This window comes from Anas acuta, chromosome 1 (assembly GCF_963932015.1).
Source record: "Anas acuta chromosome 1, bAnaAcu1.1, whole genome shotgun sequence".
Classification (NCBI taxonomy): Eukaryota; Metazoa; Chordata; class Aves; order Anseriformes; family Anatidae; genus Anas; species Anas acuta.
The window spans coordinates 67,389,054-67,412,841 of NC_088979.1; the positions used below are offsets into that span (position 1 = coordinate 67,389,054).

General features: G+C 42.5%; 1 protein-coding gene across 17 annotated transcripts in view; it reads left to right on the forward strand.

Annotated features, from left to right (window-relative positions):
• The window catches only part of INPP4A (inositol polyphosphate-4-phosphatase type I A), a 111,237-nt gene that overhangs the window by 37,905 nt on the left and 49,544 nt on the right, over positions 1–23,788 (forward strand). For 15 of the 17 annotated variants that reach the window (XM_068680896.1, XM_068680949.1, XM_068680996.1 and 12 more), the window contains exons 2-3: positions 20,505–20,568; positions 23,003–23,221. In XM_068680896.1, the coding sequence (XP_068536997.1) occupies positions 23,116–23,221 (106 nt within the window). In that variant the 5' untranslated portion in view covers positions 20,505–20,568; positions 23,003–23,115. Of the gene's footprint in view, positions 1–6,210; positions 6,275–6,790; positions 6,815–20,504; positions 20,569–23,002; positions 23,222–23,788 lie in introns of those variants that run through there. The other 2 variants (XM_068680904.1, XM_068680923.1) reach the window with 2 other exon arrangements.

Genomic DNA, 23,788 nt, shown 5'->3' on the forward strand with positions numbered 1-23,788 from the left:
TCCCTCGTGCTGATCCCTTGCTTTTGGTGTGGCCAAGGGCAGTATGTTCCCTGTCACAATGGGAGAGCTGTGAGTTTTGGAAACAAGAAATGAAAACTGTTGAACCTCTCTCTGTCGGTGACATCTGAATTCAGTCTGCGCCTTCAAGGAGTGAAAATTGCTTGAGGATCTTCACAGAAGAGGGCAGGGGCTTGGTGCTGTTGCTGGTATGTGGAGAAACCTCTCAGGGAAGGATTTGTGGTGCTGTGCAGTGACCCAGCACTGACGGCAGCTGGAAGGAGCAGACAGGACAAGGTTAGCAAGAGTTAAGAAGCTGTGCTGGGAGACCGAGACTTGCTGGGGACATGAGGCAGCTATGTTATTAAGCTTCCTATACCATGCACTGGGTCTTTATAAGGTTAATCAAATGTCACCTTATCTAAATGAATATTTTCATCAATATAGTGAAAGGAAGATGAACATCACAGTCCCTAAGCGTAAAATGGTACAATAACAGTACCCAATTCTGGGATTTCTCATCCAGCTTTATTCTTAGGTTCTCCTTCCTCAGAACCGATCCACAGTCCGGATTCCATTGGATGCAAATGACAGAGGAACTAAATTATGAAGTGTTAACACTCTGCATTTTTTATGAGTTTTTAGTGATTTTTTTTTCCACTTGTTCCTAAATTTGTTGTTTTCCCTGTAATGCTAGACTGTTTATTTCTATCCATTCAGTCAGAAACACCATTCTTTTTAAGCTTCTAGGCTTTATTTAAAAAGAGCTGGGTACCCATGCCAAATTTCATCTCTGAAAGCTATGGGAAGGTAAGACAACTTTAGTGATTAGTACTGTCACGTGTGGTGATCTACGGGCACTGAATGCAAAGGTTCAAAGATGAAAAAAGTTAGAAACAGGTAAAGCAAAAGGAACTTCAGCCTTAGAAAGACCGAAGTGGAAATCTGTGAGATGTAAAGTACTTCGTACACTGAAAGGCCCGTATTTGTAACCTATTTCTGCTGTAAGAACAAACCGGTGGTTCTTTAGGTTTCCTCCCTTGAACATCCTGAGGTAATGGAGAGGGAAGAAGGTAGATCTGGTTGTTGTCGTCGCTGAGTATTGCTCTAGCATAGAGCAGTATCCTTAGGCTGGGAGCTGAATCCTGTCGGGCACCTCACAAACATTTGTCAAGCATTGCCTTCTCCATGTGATGTGGGCGTGTGAGGAGACTGATGGCTGCGTTACCAGGCTGTGAGGTGAATGTGTGTCCTGGTGGGCTTCCTGTTCGCAGAAGACCCTTGTGAGGTGACTTTTTCCCCTCTCGCTCCCAGGGATCAGCCACGGGGCTCTTCTTGCCTCCTCTGGGCCACAGCAGCTTGTGGTGGGCCTTGTGTCGGTCTCACCAGCTGCGCCTCATGTCTGGGACTTCAGGGACCGAGAGAAGCGGCGGCAGGCATGCTGGTGCTGTGTGGGGCATGGCCTTTACCACAGGGCATTACGAAGCAGGCAGCCAGTCCATCAGGTCATCTGCTGGAGGCCGGAGGTTTTGCTGGCCTGGGAAAGGGAGGCCGTGAGAGGTGAAATACCAGGCTTGTGGCCATGTGGTTAATCACGTGCAGGAGTTGGGAGGGAACCCTCAGCCTCCTCAGCCCTGATCTGGTCTCCTCAGTGTTGTTTTAAAGAGCTCAGCAAACAGCTTGGAGACAGAGGTGAACAGCTGTTACTTCTCAGAGACATTTTTTCCCTACTACTGCTGAGGGCGAACAAGCTCCTATATATCTCAGGCCGAGTCAGCAAACGCACTTTCTCATGTAGCAATTGCCTTCCTTGTGTCAGATGCGTGTCTCAATGCAGACTGAGGATTGGTTTCTGAAAAGTCCAAGGAAAGGTATTGCCACGATTGTACCTGGACCTGGAATTAAAGCAAGCAGTGAAAACCGTGGACTGGGCTGTTCAATGGGGGCAGAGAGGAACGCAGTGCACAACGGGATGCTCTGGGGGCTCGTGTGTGATTTTTCCTTGTGCCATCTCGAACGGTTCACTTAAGAATAGTTTGGGAGTCAGGAATGCACTTACAGATCTTTCTGGATCCCAAGAAGGCAGGGATGAGGTTGCCAGCAGCAAATTAGCATTGCCAGAGCCTGGAGCTAGCTTTACTGAGACTTAAAAGGAATTGCAGTAATACTCGTCATTCATGCCATCTTTCTTTCTTCTGTTAGTCATTGTCTCCATTGGAAAAGATGTGCCTGGGGCAATCCTGCATCTCCATCCAGTTCAGTGCGGCTTCTTACTGAAGAAATTAAAAAAGAATTTTTTATTCTTCCCCAAGACAGCCATGCCTTCTCCCCCGTGGGGTCTGTCTCCACACTCTCAAAGAAATCCATAACAATAGAGGAAAAAAACAGCATTTAGGGCTGCCCTGCAGGGACAGCGTATCATCCTAATTAAGTGTTTCTCAAAAACGGCCCTGGCTGCGCAATCAGCTCCATATAGACAGATCCCACTACTCATTTGAAACTTTGTGTTAGGTTGGTTCTGAAGAGAAAACATGAAAGAAAGAGTGCCACCCACTTCTGTTTGCCTGCTTGCTCGATGTTTTGGTGCATGTTTTCTCTCAGCTAATTTGGATTCAGTGGTTTCTTCATCAAGAGTCAAGCACAGCGTTGTATGCATCAAGCTCCACATAACTTTTTTGGTTGTGCCTCCTTAACGTGTGCGTAGCACATAAAGCTTCTTGGTGACTGTTACTCTTAGTTTTTAATGCAAGCTTACTATCTGTTTTTGTTACGTTTTCTTTTTTTTAATGAAACCCAGCATTCATTAGTTTGTTCCTTCCCCTCTCACTTTTCCCTTCTTACCGGTTTGGTAAAGTATATTAAAATGCAGAGCAGGCCACGTGTGAGTGCATGGCTGTGTTAAATACGCAGCAATTGTGTTTCGTAGACCATCATGTTCATTGCCCTCTTGTTAGTGTGGGATCAATTGCATATGCCATGGCTGATTAGTGTGTATAATTGCAGTAACTACGTGTGCAGCGAGTGCGTAATGTGAGGCGCTTGGCCTTTTGATAATGTTCTACATTACATTAAGTGTTTTTCTATCTGACTCTGCTGATTCTAGCCTGAAGAATTAAGCATGACACCAGCAATGCAGACAGAGACAAAGGGCTGAGTCTGACTAACACACCAAACGAAGGCGTAATCAGATTGAGTAGAGCCTGAACGCACGGAGACAGACCGACAGAAGGGTTAGAGGACAGGATGAGATAGAGCTAATGAGAACATCTGTAGCGGGCAGAGACCTAGGGAGAAGAAAGAAGCAGAATTTCAAATGTTTTAAGCATCTGGAGAATACAATCATCTGTGGATTATTTGTTTCTTCACTGCGATGACTTCTATGTCTTTTAACAAGTATTTAACCTACATTAGGTTCCATACAAGCACAAAATAAATGAAGGGTTTTCTGGAATTAAATGCCGCTGTTACATCAAGGCATTAGGAATGTTTGAAACATTATCCTGTCCTAGTTTACATTTGATTCAATAACATACTAATTTTACCCCTGCACTTGCATTTTAATTATAAAGCTATTACAGTGTTTAAATTACAAATTTTCCAGTACCTAGTTGTTAATAATTTCAGCATTATCCTTGGGAGATACGTAGCTGAACTACAACAGAATCATCATTGTGAGCATTTCAGGAAGGATGGTGTCACTAAAACGTGCTGAGAGGGTAGCATTTAATCCAAAGCATCTAACCCAACCCACAAAATCAGCTCCCTGCCATACTGTTTTCATTCTTGGGAACTTCATATGTGGATTGTTTCCTATTTTGGGGTCAGAGTTTGCCTGCAGTGGTATTTTCCATGTAGCTAGGAAGGTAAGATTGGAAGCGACCATGTGGGTCCTCAAGTCTGGACCTCCATACATCAAAAGCAGTCCCTGGTGAAGTCAGGAGCAGTTGCCAGTGATCCAGGGCTCTCAGGAAGATGGGTCAGTCTTAAAATCTACATCAAGAGAAATCTTTTGATGGCGATAAGAAAGTGCTGAAAGAACAGGAAGTTTCTTATAGGAAAAAAAAAAAAAGGTTCTTCCATGCTATTGAACTATTTTCTTGAACTGTGTAATATATTTATCCCTTTAAAAAACTTTTAAATTTTATTAGAAAATCTGGGTCAGCACAAAAACCTCTCAAGATCTAGAATGTTGAAAGAGACCCAACAAATGGGTCTACGTGAACATGTTTAACAGTTGGTGAATGTAAGGAATTGTCCTGAACGGTGAGAGTTTGAGGTACTGTGCACCTCTTACAGATGTTGTGCAACACAGATCCCAGACACATCTCACAGATCAGCAGTGGGGTTTCACACAGCAAGTCAAAAAAGGGCCATAGCTATATCTTGCTGTGTATCTTCTCACCTGGGGGTCTCAGGAGATTTCCAGAAGTCTTGAAACCAGTATACGTAACTTCTCGTAATCTCAGAAGAAGCATACAGTTTTTGAATCTTGTATGTTTTAAAAGCAATCACTTTCACTCTGTCAGAGTGGCTTGTTAAGTTGCCATGCAATTAGGAACTTCTTACAAGAACCTTTTTTACTGTGTAATTAAAATATAGATCAGCTAAGATTTTTTAAAAGGATTTTTGTAACCTGATACTATTGACTATAATATAACCCTCTAAGGAAATGGAAAATATGATTTAGGCAACTTTAGAGTTGTTAATTTGACCTTAAAAACCTTACCAAAAATTTGAAGGAATGAATAATTAAAGACACAAGAGGTGGATAGAAAGAGGATAAAATATAATCTGTTTTACTAAGGTAGGTCGTGTCAGACTGACCTAATATCTTTTTTTGAGTAAGAAATTAGGCTTTCTAGAAAAAGAAAGTTGTGCTAGATCTGGTCTCTCTGGATCCTACTGAGGCATGTAATATCGGGTGGCTTCAAAGTTACTGTTTAAGGTGGAGGAAGGTTAGTGGAGTGCTGAAGCTGAGAAGTGGCCCAAGGGGAGACAACAGGAGGTGGATATTTAAGATTAATTAGTTATGAAGTTAGTTGACTTTTTTTTGGAGTTGTAATGTATTGAAAGCAGGCTGTTGAAACTTGCTGGTGAGAGGAGGACATTAATTCATTCACAGAGCACTGTCTTAGGTGAAGTGGCTGTACAGGGACAATACCCACACAATTAGATAGCCCAAAAGGGGGGAATTTAACACAGCAAAGTGTCAGGCCTCACACTGGCAGGAATTCACTTAACCTTGGTGTCAAAATTAGCAGGCTAAGCTCTTATATAATCAGTGGAAAGAGGCAGATTTTTAATTAGGCACCCAGCTCCTGCCTTTTTCTCTTAACTTAACAGAGCCTAGGCACCCGGGTGGCATCTGTGTAGAAGGCCTGAAATCGGGTGGTGCTACAGCTTCGTTTTAGGAAGTAAGGCAGGACCTTTATCCATGATCAGGAAGCTAAGCAGCTGAAGACTTTGAAGGAGGGTAAGTGGGTTTGAATTGTATCTGGCCCATCAATCTGACACCATCATGAAAACCACAGATGGGATCCAGGAAAGTGTCAGGAGTATTTCCACTGAGCTGGTGCTTAGTAAGTGAGCAACACTCATTGCAGCATCCCAGAAACCTCAGCTCACAGCGTGGCAGATGCGGAGAAGGGCTACGGGGATGATCAAAGGCGAGATGGTACATGAGGAGGCTGGGTATGTCAGGGAGGCTGGCAAAACAAGGCTTTTAATTGCTGCAGTGATGTAGCTGGAGTAATAGGGAGCTTGGGAATGCGGCTGATAGCAGCGAGGTGATAACTGAGAGCAGGATGTCATAGTCCACCAGAGGACTAATGACAGCCTGCAAGTAACAGCAGGGTATGGCAGGGAGACAGCGGCACAAACTGAGGTGTCCAACTGCATTGCCCTGCAGTTTCCCTGTAGTACACAGGGAAATCTGTGATAACTGGGCCTGAAGTGATTTTGCAGGGCTGAACAAAGGTGTGTAAGGTTAGTCCATGATAAAGATGCATTTAGAGGCTGATAGTTGGGCAGCAACTCACGGCCAGCGGAAGAAAAGCTTGCTCTGAAGTGAAAACTGTGGTGGAGGATCCCCGATGTGCCTGCGGTGACAAGTGACGGGTGCGATACTTCCCGGCAGTGACAGCCCTGCCCCAGATACCTTCCTAGCTTGACAAATGCTTAAACTTGCAGCCAGCTGCTGGCGAGGGACTGCTCGTTGTGTAGATGCCAGTTCGTCTCAGCACCAGGTTCAAAACAGAGCTGAATTCGTGGAGTAAGGGTGAGTAACCTGCTTGCTGCTGTTCCTGTTTTACGTGCTGTTATCTGCAATAAGGACATTGATCAGGTCATTCTTTAAGAGAATGATCCATAAAACAGCAGGAGCACAGGGCCACAGCTAGAAGCCTTTTAAATGGCTTTTAAGTGGTGCCTACTTCTGGCACCACTGTGTTTAGCTCTCCAGTTACTTGTTTATTAATAAGTGCTTAGCTTGTGTTTTTGAGGTTTTTAAGTGCCTAGCAGAATAGCAGCAGAGAATGGTGCAACTTCTCTTATTATTTTTTTTCCTGCTTCCTAATTAATGATTACATAGTGGTACTAAGTAGTTATTGTTCCGTGGTAAAAACAATTGCGTGATGATCTCACAGGCCTTACTTGGAAAATTGCCACAGTAAAGAAAAAAAAAAACAACACACTGTTTATGGACTGAATTGTTAATAGTTTGGAAGGGGAGTGCTCTGCTGGAAACACAGAGCTTTGAGTGACGATCCGAGAGGGTGGATGGCAGGGGGGAGGACTGAGGAGGCAGGCATGAAAATGTGTGAGTGCTTTTTCAGAGTTCCTGTTTTATTTATTAGAGCCGTGGTCTATTTCCTTAGATTTAGAATCTGTGTCCCAGTTTGGGTTTGGCCTTTTTTTTTTTTTCTTTTTTTTTTTTTCTGTATTCTGGGTTTTATTTAGCTCTAAGTGAAGCTTCGCTGGCTGGTAAACATCTCAGAGTTTTAATTTGAAATTCTGTCTAAGCATTTTCCCGAGAGCTGACGCTCGAGAGAATCTCAGAGTGGCATGGCTGTTGCTTATAGGATTCCCAGAAAAACTGGAATAGCATCAGTTGAAGAGGTTTCTGGTGTAGGTTTCAGGGAAAAAGGCATCTCACGTTCCTGTTGAAGAGAGAAATGGAGGAAATTGCAGTAAACCATTTTTTTGTTGAGTTAAACAGAGCCTGTATGAGCTGTATCTGTGCTAAGCTGTAGGCAGTACAAAAGAGAAGGTAGCTCCAACTCGGTTGGAGCTTTCTGTCCTGGTATTTTTAACAGCATGTTTTCTGTTTGGAGAGACTGGATGCTACAAAAACTAAAAATAAAACGTGCCAAAGTATTTTGGGGGTTTGTAGGCAAGCGTGACAGGCAGAGAATGTCAATTTCTTCTTCAAATGTGTTTATGCTAATTTGGCTTTGAAATGAAAATATATCCATTTGGGAATAATTACGTTCAAGATTGTTCTGTAATTTCCATATTAAAAAAATCGTAAGGCAACTCCTGCTAGATTTTAACCCCGGAAATGCCTAGAGCACGCAGATGAGATGGTCTGAAAGATGGGTTGTGGCTCAGGCCTCCGTGAGAGCATAGTCATCTTTGAATGAATTTCAAAAATAATTGTACTTTCTTGTTGACTTCTTGCCCAGGTTAACACAAGCAAACAAAGACAAAGAATAAGAGAGCACTGCTCAGCTGTTAACACCAAGCTATTTTCAGTGGAACATTTGAACATCGATCTCGTGCTTCTGAAAGGAGGCGTTTTCACCGTGACTGTACACGTTCACTTCGGTGACTTTCCTTTAGTCAGATCTGCTGTGATTTTGATATGGTGATTTTGGGAACTGTCCCAGGCAGCTGCCAAGTAGAATATTTGTCTGGAGAGACACAGGTTTGGGTGGAGAAAGCTGCAGCTGTGTAAACCTGTAGGTTTGGTAGAAAATCCTGTAAATATCTTGATAACGGGGCGTCCACCACTTCAATTGGGAGCTTTGCTTCAGAAATGCAGAAATCTCCATCTTGAGGTGCTTTTCTTGTCTTTCAGCTGACACTCTCATGTTTGTTAATGCCATCCCACAAGGTGACACAGGCTCCATTTAATAGATGTGCATGTTGATACAGACAGCTACCGTAGTCTTCAGTGAAGGTGATGAGCACTAAATGAACAGACTCTGGCTTTAGAAGCTAAACCTATTTGAGCCAAGGCACCAGCACGGATTTTTATGGGTGGTGGGAGGGAAAGCAGCCACTCTGAGACACCTTCTTTTTGGTGGACTTCACTGTGCATTAAAATGTGGAGTAAAGATCTTGTCATCAGGTTGGAATTTCTAGCTAAACTTTGAAATCTGTATGCTATAACAGGAAGAAAACCCTTTTCTGTTTTGAATTGATATATATGACAGACCAGCCTTGTTTTGTGCGGTGCCTGTTGGTGCGCTTTATCCACAGACAAACAATGGGTTACGAGTGTTAACCCATTGGCACTGCTGGGTTAAGTGATAAAGTCAAATAACAGCACCACCCAGCCTTGTATGTCTTTGAGAAAGAAAGTAGGAATAGAATAGCTTTCAGGTAGTATTTGTGTGGAAGGAGGAAAAATGGAAAACAAGACTTCTCAGGGGACTGTTTTTTCAAGAAGGCACTGTTGGGAGCAGTGGTTGTGGATCCCTGTGGGTAAAGCAGCCGCGTAGAGCTTTAGGAATGAGTGAGCTCAAGTGAACGTATTTCGTCATACAAGTTTGTTGGTATTTACCTGTTTTTTTTTGGAGAAATGGACTTGGTGGTATTCCAGATTATCTGTAATCAAGAGCTTGGATATCTTGTTCAGCAGTGAAGGGAAGAGACAACACACAAAAAAATGCTGACGATTTTTCCTCAAGACTTAACGTAAAAGCAGCTTGTAATTTCCTCAGTGGGTCTTGTTTAAAAACTGTGCTTTTTCTCTTCCCAGAAGCACCAGTAAGTACCAGTAAGTACTTGGCATCCAATACAAGTCATCTTTTATTAGAGTAGACAAAATAAGTGCACTAAATAGGAGCATCACAGACTAGTCTATGACCAGCTGCATCCATCACCAGTGAGATGACACTGGCATATTGTAACTTAACGTTTTAGCTTTGCAATCATATAGCCCAAAAAGCATAAGATGTCTTCTGTCCTGAGGTCACTTTCCATACTCGTGATCAAAAAAGGAAAATCTGAATGTGAGAGCTGAAAAGATTGTGGTTTGTAAAGGTGCCTGAAAAACAGACACAGCAATTACCACATGGTCACAGCTGTCCAAGAACCAGAAAAAAAATTGTAGATATTAAACTATGGACTCCTGCAGTCTGATTTGTAATCTTGGCAGCATAAAGAGTCCTTTTCTAATATTGCAGATTAGATTGGGAAAATCCATGTAGATAAGGCTGTGCAAACTTTATTGTTACTTATGCAGGAGTGACTTGTGGGTGTTACTGGGGAGGAAAATAGAAGATGCTTTACGTTGGTTGTCTTGGTGCCACCATTGCCCACTCCCAGATAGAAAAGGCAAACAGTCCTTAAAGGCAAACAGTCCTTAAAATCTGGGACTTTGTTATCACAGAGCCATCCCTCCTGTACTTAGCCACAGGGCTTTTCAGAATGGAAGGGTTAACGAAGAGCTGACATTTGTTAAATGCACACTGATACCAATGTTTCTGCATCACCCATGAGCAGCCTGAAATTTCACAGGGGTTTGGTAGTTACAGCTTCAGTATTAAACGACCTTCTGGGCACAGGTCTCACGGATTTCAGCCAGAGGTGCCTGGCTTCCCTTGCTGTAGGTAACGCCAGACTCTGATTTTTCTTTAACTCACTTACATTGTTGTTAATGAATTGCTTGTTTGCTTTTTGTAAGCGCATACCTCACAAAGAACTATTTGCCATATAGGATTTCAGTTACAGTTTGGTTTTATTTTCTTTCTTGAAAAAGGTGGCTTTTGTTTTTTTTCTCGGTTGGATAAAGAGGTATTATTAGGCTTCCACTTTTCAGCACTGGAAAATGCCCAGAAAGGCCTGTGCTCACGCTTTCCGAATACAAATTGTCTTCTAGAGTAAGACCAAACATGGAAAAATGTAGAAAGTTAGGTGAATAATTTGTGTAGTCCTGAGCAGATGGAAACAATGTAAAATGAAAAAAAAAAATAGTCTTGACAATCACAGCTGGCTTGGTTCTTATAATGTTGAAGTCAGTGGTTTTACATTGTCCATCAACTATGCAAACAAGCTCATAAAAAGTGACTAAGGAAAGCAAGCCTACAATCAGTAGCTTTAAATTAGCTGATGCTGAAATGTTCTTCCACTGGAAAAAATTCAGGGAATTTTCAAATCAAAATAGATTGAAAGCTGTTGATAGAAGAATTCAATAAATCTGATTTCATTTTGTCATAGTACTAGCTTGCTTCCCTTCTCACAGAAGCTAACCTTTTATTTAGAATTTTTTTTTGGTGTTTAAAACAGCCTGTTGTTCTCCAATTTTTATTTATTTATTTTAAGTCAGGCAATAACAGAGTTAAAAAGTTGTAGTTTGATGACATTTGCTGTCTTAAAAATATTTGACAATGACATGTTATAATTCACAGTGATTCCACTGCAAGTGAGCAATCATTTTTTGTTATTAGTGGGAGCAAATAGATGGTGCTTGGAGCATAAATCCCAGCGATCACAAACTATCCTGACAGTGTTATTTCCCTCTCTCTCTCTCTCTCTCTCTCTGTCTCTCTCATTCTTGCATTGTTAGTCCATAAGGACACTAAACGAAGCTACAGAGATGAGATCTGCAGGACTTAAAAAGCTGGAGACTTAGTAAAATCAGTGCTCCCAGGTGCTTAAAGATTTCTCTCCAAAAATACAGGGTGACAGGAGCATCTGCTGGTGCAGGTAAATGGTGAAGAGTGACATTAAATTCTACATCTGTGCTGCTACAATAAAATCTCTTTTTATGGGCAAAGATGAAACACTTCATATCTAATGCCAAGAAGCTGTTGTTGTTGATATAAATAAAATCTTTGTAGTCTAATTCAGGAATCATTCTTTGTCCAGATCCAATAATTACAGGAAAAGCAATACCTAATGCAATTAAAACGCTTGGACATGCGCAGTACCTACCTCTTTTTCCTGCTGTAATGCTCACGCTTCCCCTACTCCTCTGGATCCTAAGGTTGGTAGTGTTGTTTTGGTGGTGGGGATGGGGGTGTTTCAGCAAGCTGTCAGTATCTGAAGTCCTTCACTGGGAGGAAAATGATGTTTGTGTTGATGGTTTCTTCTTCTTCACTGTGGGATCCACCTGGGATCATTTTTCATGTTTACTAACAAGCTTTTAAGCTTGGCTCTTTCTCCGCTGGTCTGCAGTAGCACGTTACATCCGAATTTGGTATGTGGGGTACCTTTCACACACTAGATACTTTTTCTTTCTTCTGTTTATGATCCCCAAAAGCAGTTTTGGCCATCCCCAAGTCCGTGTTTCTTCAGGTGACCATGGGTGAGCCATCTATAGACACAGTGCCTCCAGTGTCTGTAGTCTGTGCCCAACCTCTTGTTCTCCTCCCTGCTGCATCCTCCGTCTCTGCTCCTCAGGACCTCCCGTTACCGTACCAGGCCTGTATTTTTCTATGCTGCATCATTGTTTTGGAGCGCTAAAATCATGACGGTACCACACAAAGATAAACAGAAGTAAAAACAATTAGTCACAGGCAATCTGGGCCATCAGGAAAAATGTCGTTAGAGCTGAACTGAAATAAAACCAAGCTGCAGGTAGGTCAAGAAAAGTTCAGACAAAGCAAGCTGGGGAAGCCTTAGTCCTCCGGCCTTGCAACCCCTGCGAAGCATAGGGCCAGTCACTGGTGCTGGTATAGGCTACGGCAGGGTTTTAGGATCATGGTGCTGCCAAGTGCAGGGCAATGCTGAGCTGTTGCCCTACCAGTAAATGTGGTCGTAGTTTTGGGCACTCACTCCCGGGGTGCTCGTCACCACAGGCTGGGAGGCGCCTCACAAGATCCCAGCCCTGCCCGTTGTGTTGTTTGCCTCAGTCTCTGTCACTGCCCGCTCTCAGAGGGGGCCGCAGCCTTCGTTAACCTTTTGCTCTGAGCCAATTTTCATATTCAGCTCTTGGTCCTGCTCTTGTGCCAGAGGGTAGTGCCTCTAGTCTCTTAGTTTAACCCATTGCTGAAAGTGGTTTTGATTAGGTGGCAGACTGATCCAGTAGAGCCAAAATGCAGATACCCGCTCTCAGCTAGGCCGGAGGAGCGAGGCAGGGAGCTGTGGGCAGAAACACCATCCCTGCTGCCTTGCCGTGGAGATTTGACTGCTGGGGTTGGCAGCTTGCATATGAATTCCTGAGAAGGTGTGGTGGGAGGAAGGCAGGGATACTGAGGCACCCGGAGGGAGCAGGAGAAGCCGGCGTCACTGCTGCTAGCCTTCAGCATTAAACAACAACAAAAAAAGAGTCAAATACGTCAGTGGTGAGAGTGACTTATTCATGAACTTTAAGAAAAGTAAATAATTTGGGATGTATCCTTTGCATTTCCAGGCTTTTCTGCATCCGTGAGAAATGTGCTTTAGAAGAAGTGAGATTCTGATAAACTTGGCCTGTAGTTAACACACCACTTTTATAAGGAATGCTAGCGCTTGGAGAATTGACAAAACCGTGACATTTAAGCTCATATTTTTGAGTACTGAGTGCTGCAAGGAACTCGGCACTAATATTTGCCCTTTGTCCTTGCATAGCGTTTGTATCTTTTGTGGTTGTTGCTAGCATCCCTGCCGCAGTTGTTATTTTTTCAAACAAACTTTTGTAGCCCTCCAAATTACGTCAGTTCTGAAGACTGATCAGCAGCAATTGCAGAAAATAAGCCAGATTGAGGGCACAAACATTTGAATTTTTTTATTTTTTTTTTAAATGGACTCTGGAAATGCAAAGTCTATGGCCATAGCCTGTAGGAGGCTTAAGTTTTCTCTGAATTTCAGACTGAAATTTTTGTTACGTTTGGTCTCTTAGTGGATTGGAGTGAAAGTATTGTTATAGTAGGACAAAAAATGTTGCACAACACGTACTGCAGCTGCACAAATCCTTGCTACCTTCACTTGTTGGACAGACTGCTTTCATCTGTACTATATTGTGGTGAGGAGACATGAACCCATGAAGTACCCACAACAGTTTTATTTGTCCACGAGTGTTTCTGTGCTTGTTTATTTTACACATTAAACTGGTCAGAGTAGTAGCAATGCTTCCAATTCCTCTTTTCAAACTTTGTCTTTCCTGTCTTAGAATTAGCATCACAATGTCCCCTGCAAGATACTCATTTTTTGTAACAGTTCATCACACCTCAAGAGAGAACACAGTATTTTGCTAAGGTTGATATTCAAAGCTAAAAAACCTCATGCAAATTTTCACAAGCTGGGGACTATTGTTGAAATATGATATTCTACTAGAAAGCTGCTGATCTTACATCGGAGAAGTATTTGTAGTCAAATATGTAGAAATATTTCAGTGATATTTGTTCTGATTTCTTTAAGGTTGCTTCAAGGACACACAAGCCACGTGTGGTCTAATTTTTTGTAGGTCACATACTTTAATCTAGTTTGTGTTACTCATTTAGGCCTTTTTAATTAATCAAATAAGGTAGGTATATTCCAAATATTTTTTCCAGTATGTTTTAAAAACTGCCCATGTCTGTCAATACGTGTAATCTTTTCCACAGAGTTGTTTTTCAGTAGCTCTGCTGGAAGTTAAGAACCCCTTCAGTAAATGATGGCCAGGTCCTGGTGGCAGCAGTTCAGTTCGTACTTGCTAGGGACATCGATTTTTGCAAATGTGGTGAAACGTACTTTCTCTTAAAATCTGACTGTTAAAAATATATAGGCAAATACGTTGGTCAGCAAATTTGTGTTCCTGATTTCTATGAACTGTTTCAGTGGGCCTTGCTTATATCTTCCTATTTCTGTTTTCTTACCTTTCTAACTTGCAGTCTTTCTATCCGCTTCTGGCAATTCCTACCAACACAGTTGCTAAAATGAAACTACTGCTGTTGAAGTGTAGGAAGGTTTGTTGCTCTGATGTTAGTCATAACATGTTATTTTATTTTTATTTTGACTTTCTTGAAAATCCTCATCATGTCTTTGCTTGTGACCTGGAATGGGCAAGCGGTGACATTCTGCGACTTCTGAAAAGCTGCTTCTTAATGTGGTCAGGGTTTGATGGAAAACAAAATCGTGGCTTCCTTTTCTGAAAGAGAGGTGCCTGCAGCTGTTCCTTGCCTATCTAGCAGAAAATAGGTGGACAAACCACTGCGTCTCAGCCCCCGTCGCCTCCTGTCCCACTTCCCCTTCACGCTGCTCTTCATGAGAAAGCAGCTGCTGTAAGGGTGCTGTGCAGGGCCGGGAGGACGGGTGGGCGGTGGGGTGAGTGCAGGTATGTTGGAGGGAGGCACAGGATGCAGGGGGCAGCTGGGGTGGCACATCTGCATCGTCAGCCCCGGAGCACGCCCACTGTATTGGGCACCACAAGCGGAGGATAACACGGTCCCCTCAGTTGTCCTGTTATTTCATCTGTCAGTGCCTGTCTTGTGGCATGGCCGACAAGTGATGAGCTCTGTGTTTTGCCCCAGTAGTCCCAAGCCCTACCACTTCTCGAGAAACAGCTCAGCTCTCCAACTTTCTTCAGACCTACCAGCTCTCCTCTCTTCTGACTGTTATCTCCTCATTTCAGAGCTGCCCAGAGAAGCTGTGGGTGCCCCATCCCTGGGGGTGCTCAAGGCCAGGCTGGATGGGGCCTTGGGCAACCTGGGCTGGTGGGAGGTGTCCCTGCCCATGGCAGGGGGTTGGAACAGGGTAATCTTTAAGGTCCCTTCCAACCCAAACCTTTCTGTGATCCTGTGACATACCAGTAGCTTCTGGTTCCTTTCTGGAGTCCCTAATGGCTGTAGCTCAGCCAAGGCCAGAGGAGTATGATAGGGCCCTCTTTATTTTCACTTATGCAAACTTATTGTTTGTTTTTTTTCATGGAAAGGACTATGTCCGGGAGAACTACTGTGCCCTTTCCATGTCATTTCACCCCACAGCAGTTCCATGTTGTGCTTGGATTTCCCCTCAGAGCACAGCTTTCCTCAGCTCTACAGAGCAGCAACTGAGGCCGACGTGCTGGCTGCCTTCTCCACAGTGCCTCCTCACAACTTGGCCAAGAAAGCAAACCAGATCTTGGGGGTCTCTGGCCCAGCTCCAAGGAATCCTGACAGGATTTTCTGGCTGAATTTGGTCTCTGACAGTGCCAACAAGCTGGGGTCTCTGCATGCTGTCTAAATAGATTTTTCGAGGAAAATATGTTTAGAAACTGGCAAGACATCTCACAGGATCACCTTGCTGTTAACCCATGGGGTAGGACTGGTGTGAAAAAGGATTCCTTTGGCCATGCCAGCTGTCCTGGTGAGGTGTTGTAATGAGAACAGTGGTGGGAAGCGTGGACTGTTGTTGGGGTGTGTGGAGCTGGGTGCTTCACACTTCAAACCAGCAGCATCCCACTGCTTGGGAAGGAGGGGCTGTGTACGTGACTGCAGAAGTGAGTCAAGGGAAGAGCATCTTGGCCCTCTCCCCCACTGATCTGGAGAGATCGGAGTAAATAAACAAATCATGTTGTGTATTAAGAAGAACAAATGAAAGCAGCACAAAGGAAACAAGTATCTGGAACCAAACAAGAATTATTTTATTAGAAAAGACATAAAAAATCCTCTCCAGTAGGCACAGACTAGGTGTGCACAATATAAGAAAAAAGATGTATCAGAAGTACAAACACGAGCCCCAATTTAGAATACAAACCAAATGCTGATGGAGAAATATGCATCGACAGATCTGTGTGTCAGTCGCAGCAGTTTTGCTATGCTGCATCACTCCTGGTAATAACCTTTGTGCAATATTACTCCCACCCTAGCATTTATTTCAGATTTTCTAAATACACGACATGTTTCATTTCCTGAGTCCATTAATTATGTCTGATTGAAAGCCACATATGTTAGAGAAATAACTTGTACATTTTCTGGCTTGCCCTCTGCTGCTGTTTTGTATTTTTAATTTATATAAACTTTTCAAATGGTAAGCGTAGGAAGCAGAGCATGTCAGAGGAATGCCACATGAAAATGAAGAGTGCCTGGGAGATGTTCTGGTGTGTTTGTGACCTAATGGAGCATTTTTTTCCATCTGGGAAAATCCAGGGTCAAGAAAGTAAACTCCTGTTTAGTCTGTGACCCCGGAGCACAGTCGAAGCTGAACATGACCCAGTGGTTTCCAAGCAGAATGTGAGATGTGACCCAGGCACACAGAGGACAGCACTCACAGTAGCTCGCCAGTGATTCCCGGGTTGTTTTGACCAGAATAAACTGCCTTGAAGTAGTGCTGCATTGGTCTGTGAAGTGGATAAGTATTGCAGGCAGACAGTTCAGATAGTTCCTGGGACTTTTTGTTGTAATCAGACTTCGAGCAGAACTTCCCACTGCACATGCAGTTCGCGTGCTTCTATTCCTCTGTGTTTTCTGTGGTCCCCACAGCCTCTCACTGCCTGTGTGATGGGGAATATTTCATTGCCACCCGTTGTGTCAGAGAAGAGAGCCTGCCATCTGTAATCAACAGCTGTAATGAACGCTGCAGTGACTATAAGAGTGTACCAGATACCAGAGCATATCTGGTTCATCTCCAGGCCATAAACCGCTGTTTTTTTTTACTTGTTTTATCCCCATTCTTCCCCTCCTCCCCTACCCCTTTCCTGTAGCAGGAGGACCTTGGAGGAGGGTGTCCAAAGGACCGTCAAATTCAGCCATTTGTTCCCAGTCCAAACTCCTCAACAGCAAATATGTCATCTGCCAGTCTCGTGGGCTTTTTCCGTGTCTGCGTGGGCAGTGTGAGAGGCCCAGGTGGTATGGAAAGAAGTCATCCCATGCACAGGAAGCTTTACCGTAACATACCCTATATATTTCTTGTGAAGAGCCTAAAGATTAGTCTAGAGAAAAGACCATCCGTAAGCTGTTGGTAAAACAGTGGAGGAGTACCCAAAAGTATCCAAAATAGCTAGAGGAGAGAAAATCGGGTTTGTAGATTAATTGGGTTTGCTGAAGCTTCTCATGATTTCGTGAAGGTGGAGGTGAAGGATCGAGAAGGAAGAGTGTGACTTAGATTTGTGTGTAGGTAAGTGGGAGAGGGCAGAAGGGAAAACAAAGAGAAAGCAAGCTACTTCCTGCTGCTGAACTGGCATTTTATCTGAATATCACCAAAAGGTCGCTCTTGGGGATTTCCATGCTGCACAGCTACATTCATTGTGTCCTGCAGTAGCTGATTTCTTTTTCTTGTGGAGGATGTTTCCCTGTGCCTGCTGAGGTCACCCCCTTGATCAGAGTCCTCAGGAGGGCTTCAGGAGGACAAGAGGCACCATTCAGGGCAAGCTTGTTTTCCGTTCCTGGTAATTGGGTTTCTGGTCAATGAGAGGAGGAAACGTTGAGCCATCTTCGGAGGGGAAGCTAGATTTAAGGAGCAGACTGAGAAGGGGAATACAGCCCCTTTGTGGAGCTGACAGACTAGCACCTGCTGAGGATGTTTTGGTGGGGAGGTAATTTCAGTGGGAGGCAAAGGTTCATCCTGGGTGCTGGCACCGCTTGCTTCCTTCTGCCTTCCAGGTGACCTGGTAAATGGATGTCCAGGGTCACCGAGGGAGCGAAGGGGAGCGAAACTGTTATCAACCCATGGATCTGCAGTTGGCATTGAAATAGTCTATATTTGTCAGTGGCAACAATGGGAGCATTTGCAACTCGTGGGAGGCTGCTCGTAGAACTAATAAATAAGCCATAATTGATCGTACGGCTGCATCTATATCATATCCTGTATTTATTAATACATAAATATAAAATATTATTATATATAAGTATTATATTTATAATATATTTAATTATATATAACATATAATTTTATTTATAATATATAAATATTTAAATGTATAAAGATTTGTATATTTAAATATTATATTATATATAAAATATAAATATATCCTATATCTAGGAGTCCGTTTTGGAAGTAAATCTTGCTATCGTCCCCAGTCACTGCATTTTTTGTTCATATCTCAGAGCACATGAATTGGGCTTCTTGCCTGAAGCTAAGCTGGAGAGGGCACACTGTTTAATGTGCGTTCAGTCCCCAGAGCCAAATTAGCTCTGGACCATAATGCTAAATATCACCTTGAGATGTGCACTGGGTGGGTATCAGCTTTTGGCACCAGCTGGTTCATTCCACACATCCTATCTTTACGAGCATCGATATGCTCTGTGTTGTTACTCCCATGGGTTTGGCTGGAAGGAAAAATCTGACTCCAGGTATCAAGCTCATGGCTCCGACTTTTCCTTTTGTTATATGACCTGAATCAGATTCAGGACATTCAGTGTGCTGTTAGAAAAGACAGAAGAGCAAAGTGCTCATGAGACTGCAAAAAACAGCTGTTAATCGGTATCGGTCTTAGGAGGCTTTTGCTGGAGCTGCAGACCTTGAGCTGATGTGCCACTCTTGGGCTACCTCTGCAGCCCTGAGTGATGGGGTTGGTCCAGACCTTCACCTCAGACCCTGGAGCAAATCTTATTGAACTACAAGGTTTTCAGTGGTTGGAGGTAAAAAGGAAGAAAAAATGTATCTGATAAGCATGCTAGAGATGGTGCTGTTACATGCAAGGAAGCGTAGTCATAACTTAGTGTCTGGTATTTCATCCTTTCCATTATTTTGTCCACGATGATACAGTTATCTGAAGAGGCCAGTTGGCTAGAGGTGTCCTTTTGATCTTACAAATGGATTATTGAGGAGCAGCAACCCGAATTTGTAAGGTCCAGAGAGTGGGCCTTGCAGTACAGAGAGCAGTAAAACAGTTTGTTAAGTACCCACAATTACTTTTTCACTCCACCTTGGAGATGATGGTAAACTTTTAGCAGGATTTCATCCCCAGACCTTTCATCAAAGCACTAAATGAGCTGCCACATTTTCCCTTTCTCTGTTATGCTCCTCCTGAAGATTTATCAACATCCGCTGTTTGCAGTATTAGTAAGGGCAAAGCCAAAGGCTGTGTGTAGGTGTGTCATGCTGTGCTCCAGATGAGATTTGCCTGGACATGATGACTGAATTACATCGCCCTTTGGGATAGGAGTGATACCTGTCGTAGGTGCCGTCTCAGGAAACTGCCAGGTGTGTTTGTACTACCTTAAATTTGGAAGAAATCATAGCTCCACCAATTTCTATCAAAAACGTGATCATAAAGTTGCAATGGTAGAAATGGTTTTAATCTAAGAGCAGCTATTATTTGGGACGGTCAGGCCATGCAGTGAAGGGAAGGAAGTCATCCCTGCCTGAGCTAGCACAGCTGGGGGAGGGATTCAGTTTGCCCAGCTGCAGCGTCAGGCCCAAACTAGTCATCTAAATTGTTTCTAAAATGAGAGAGAGAGGTGTCTTCATGGGGTGATTCATCCCACCTACCCTGGGAAATGGTGAATCATTTTCTGGAGGTGCCTGTGTCTCACCATTGACTACGTAGAGAACCTGGGCAATGAGGTGAGATCAGCTTCTTGCCTCCTACACGGATTAAGTTAGGCGAGATGAAACCCTTTCCGTAAGTGATGATAAGAGTTCAGACCCATTTTCTTAAGCAATCCTGGGTTATTGATAGGGCTGACGATGAAATCCAGAAGCTGAGCCTCGACTCCCTCGTCTCTTTTGTTTGTATGCCATACTTGTGCCATACATATCCTGCTGATGTAAATGTACTTGAATTAGATGGTACCATTAGCAAATTCAAACCTTTAGGTAACCTGTGGTATATTTATAAATAATTCACTTTTCCTGTATGCGTATTTCTAGCTGTTCACAGAAACCTACATCACATAATTTCGCAAAATGTAGAAACAGCCCTGCGTCCTGATCTTTTGATTTTCCGTGTTTTGACCACTTTGCATGATCTTTCCTTGTGATGTTTTAACGCTTGTAACTCTTCCAAACAATATAAACTTGGAAGCTTAACTTATGGAAAAGCAAGTATAGTAATTTTTTCATTACAAAGGCTTTTCATTCTCAACATGTATCATATGCGTTCCTTTTTCTTATAGCACCAGGCCTTTCTGTAAACATTTTAACATATGTTTCTTACAGCCATTGCACCCACTCATCAAATTCTGACCTGAAGTCAGTCCTTTTCAGCATAAGCGTATTTCTTTGTGTTCCTGTTCTGTCTGGCTATTGCTATCACCAGTGGTGGTCCAGGTTTCTCAGAGGATTGTGCTCTTATTTATTTTCCAGCATCGTTGCTCTTAGTTTTCAGTAAACTTTAATGCAAGATCTAGTAATCAGAAGTGAAATTTACAGTTAATCTAAGAAGGATACTTTTCTGTTGGCAGTGATTTACACTGTATAAAAGATTGATTATTTATACTGATTGTTTTGTTCATTTCTAGATGTGGACTTAACCGATGTTATGACATGCAAAATCCCTCCGCACATGAGGAAAAGAGCCCTCTTGTAAGTAAGATTATTGTAAGCTATTGCCAGTAAATTAAGAATTTATCATGTTATCATAGGTGATAAATTAATATTGCAATGTAAAGGAACAGTTGTGGACTTAGACTTGGAATATTATTCTCGGTATATTTACTTAGAAAGAGTTTTTTTAAAAAAAATCTATCCCTATTTTAACTTTTCAAAGATTGACCCTTTTTAAGGATAGCAGCAATTACAGAGATTCTGGTTTAAAAAAACAGTAGACTCTTTCACCTATCTGCTCTATGACCTTTAGCTATGAGAACGTGTTAGTTGTCTAATAGGGTAGTTATAGTAGGATTTGGAGGAAGAGTTTGTGGCATCCTGCATAAATCTTTGCAACTATATTGTATAGCTGTTCTGTTTCATTAGGCACTTAGGTTTAACGGACTTATAAACCATTAACATCGCATTGCATAAAGAAGAAACCAAGGAAAAATGCATTGCTGAAAGAAGAAAAAATGATAGAATGGAAGGACTTGTACACTGGCAAAGAGTTCTGATGGAAGTTTGATCCAAATCTTAGGACATTCAATACTATTGCAGAAAGACTGTTGGTTCTCTAGCCACTTTACCACTTAAATGTTAAAAGAAAAGATAAAAAGCTTTTTTACTGTGAATAATCAGACATAGGAACAACCAGGTTGCTCCATTCTTGTCCACAACTCAGCTGGAGACAGTCCTGAGCAACTTGCTCTAAGTGATCTTCATTTGAGCAAAGGGGTTGGGCTAGATGAACTCCAGAGGTTCCCTCCAACTTCTGTGATTCCAACCTCCACTATTCTGTGATTCCGCAAGAATTGGAAAACTACCTGCTCTAATTTTTGGCTGTCATTTTGCATGCTGTCAGAGTCTCAAAGCTTTTGGAGATGGGATGTTCAGAGTTCTCAATTTCTGCTTCTTCCACTCAACAGTTTCATTTTTTTTTTCTACTTGGAATTAGTTTATGACATCCTATTAATGATTTAGTACTGTATTGAGTATGACAGTGTTCAGTCATGAATTGAATCACTGAAGGAAATTATTAGTTCTGAGGGGCAATAGACTGGCCCATCTGCTGGACATGGCCCAAGTTCCTTCCTCCCTAGAATGAGTTCCCCATTTCAAATCCCATTCCTAAGCTTCTGTAGGTGGCCAGGACTGCACTCAATTCAGTTGTCTTAGGTGCTTAACTTGCATCTACATTTTAGATGTTTAGTGAACTAGAGCTAGTTAAGATGACACTTGAATTCATTGTGGAGAGATTATTTTGAAATGTTCCAGAGGGAGGTGCTCACTAGTTAAATTTAGAGATCTGAGTTAGGCGGGTTGAATACTCTTCTGGGAGGCCTTCAGACAGATTTAAAACACCTATTAAAAGCACAAGTAAAAGTTAGGGGATTTATTTAAATATGATGCATCTTGTCCATTGTTAGGTCCCTCAGCATAAGAGGGAAAAAAAGTGTGGTTCAAATATTTTGTAATATGAATAAAGGGCTGCTGTGGGCATTAGTCATTGTATTGCTGCCTTTCAGTTTTTCAGATTTTACTCCTAATGTCACTTTCTAAAGGAATGGATTTTGTCATAACACTGTGAAAGGAATGCAAAAGTTCCACAAGTGCAGTGCTGACGTGGCTGATGGAAAGAAAATACAAATTTACCAGTGAAACCAAGCGCACTGCATTTAACCAAATTTAAATACATAATCAAATGATCTCTAGGCACGGTGTTTCTTTTCTAGCATAATATTTGACTTTATAGTCATTGTGAAAGGAAGAAAACCCTTCATATGTGTTCACAGAGTACTGGGTGAAGGAAAAGCACAAGCACTGCTGTATGCCACATCAGCAGTCGTCCCGTTTTGCTTTTTCTTTACATCGCCATGCCAACATTTCAACGTCACCCCAACCCGGAAGGTTTTATTTATAGTTTTCAATATCCCTTTCTCACGGCGGTAGAGCCTAGAAAGACACAGCTTGCTGACACTAAGAACATTTCCTGCCCTTTTGTTCCACGTCCTGCGAACCCCATGTCCCTTTGTCCTAATCTGTTGCCCTACCTCTGCAGACAGAGGCCCCATCTGACAAATTTACTTGTGCTCCCTAGGGATTATGAAAACCAGGAAACTTCATTAAGCGTGATTTAATAACTTAGACAAAGGGGAAGAGCAGCTGCTCTGTTAACGAGTCTCTCAACCCCCGTTCTCTGACAGAAGAGCCTTTCTTGCATGTGGTACAGTCTTCAACAATTTACAGTAAAGTGCTACAGATGTACGGTTCATGAAAATTGACTTACTGTGCTTTGGATCTGCCCTGAGTGCTTTATTTGAGTGACCTGAGGTAATTTTTTGGCAGGAAGTTTGCTGCTGTTAAAAAGAGCAACAGCTGATCGTGGCCTAAAATTCTGGTGTATGTTTTTTCTCTCTTTATGGCTTAGCACGGTAATGTTAGAGGAATAGCACTTGGAGACAACCTGCTGCACTCTGCTGCTCCATAAGACAAACACCAGTAAAGCCAAGCAGCAAGAAAAGAAGGGTTCTTCATGAAAAAATGACAGCAAGAGAACACAGTCCCCGCCATGGTGCAAAGTCCCGCACCGTGCAACGGGCCTCCACCATTGATGTCACCTCAGACATGGTAGGCCTCTCTCTCGCAGGTACGTACCTTCATATCAGCTATTGCTTTATTGCCCCTTTCAGAATCTGCCCTTTACTAACATGACCGTTTTTTTGTTCCCATTCCTAGAAGATTTAGATGTGTCTGATTATCTGGAGCGTTCAAAAAATTCCCATTCTTAATGCAGGCAAAACACCCAAATTGAAGAGAGAAGGGAAAAGAAGTTAAAGTAGATTTTGTGCAGTTACTATTTTCAGTGGAAAAAAAAAGCAATGGGGCAAAATAGTAAAAGCATGTCAAGGTTGTCTAGGAAGAGTCTTGGCAACCTCCCAGTTTGACATTGTATATACTTTTCAAGAGAGTTCAGGAATCTTAGATTTATCTTCCCCATCTTTTACGGTGAGTAAATTAGCACTGTAATCCCTGGAGTCTTTATTTGATTAGTGAGAGAGACAGGTACTTTCCAACTTTTCCCTGTTCACTGATTACTGAGGAGATATATCTGATTTAATAATTCGGAGCTAATAGTGCCTCAGACGCTAAGTGGCTCTAATTCTTTTATTTTCCTCTGAGATTTGACATTTTTTATTCCCATTTTCAATATAAT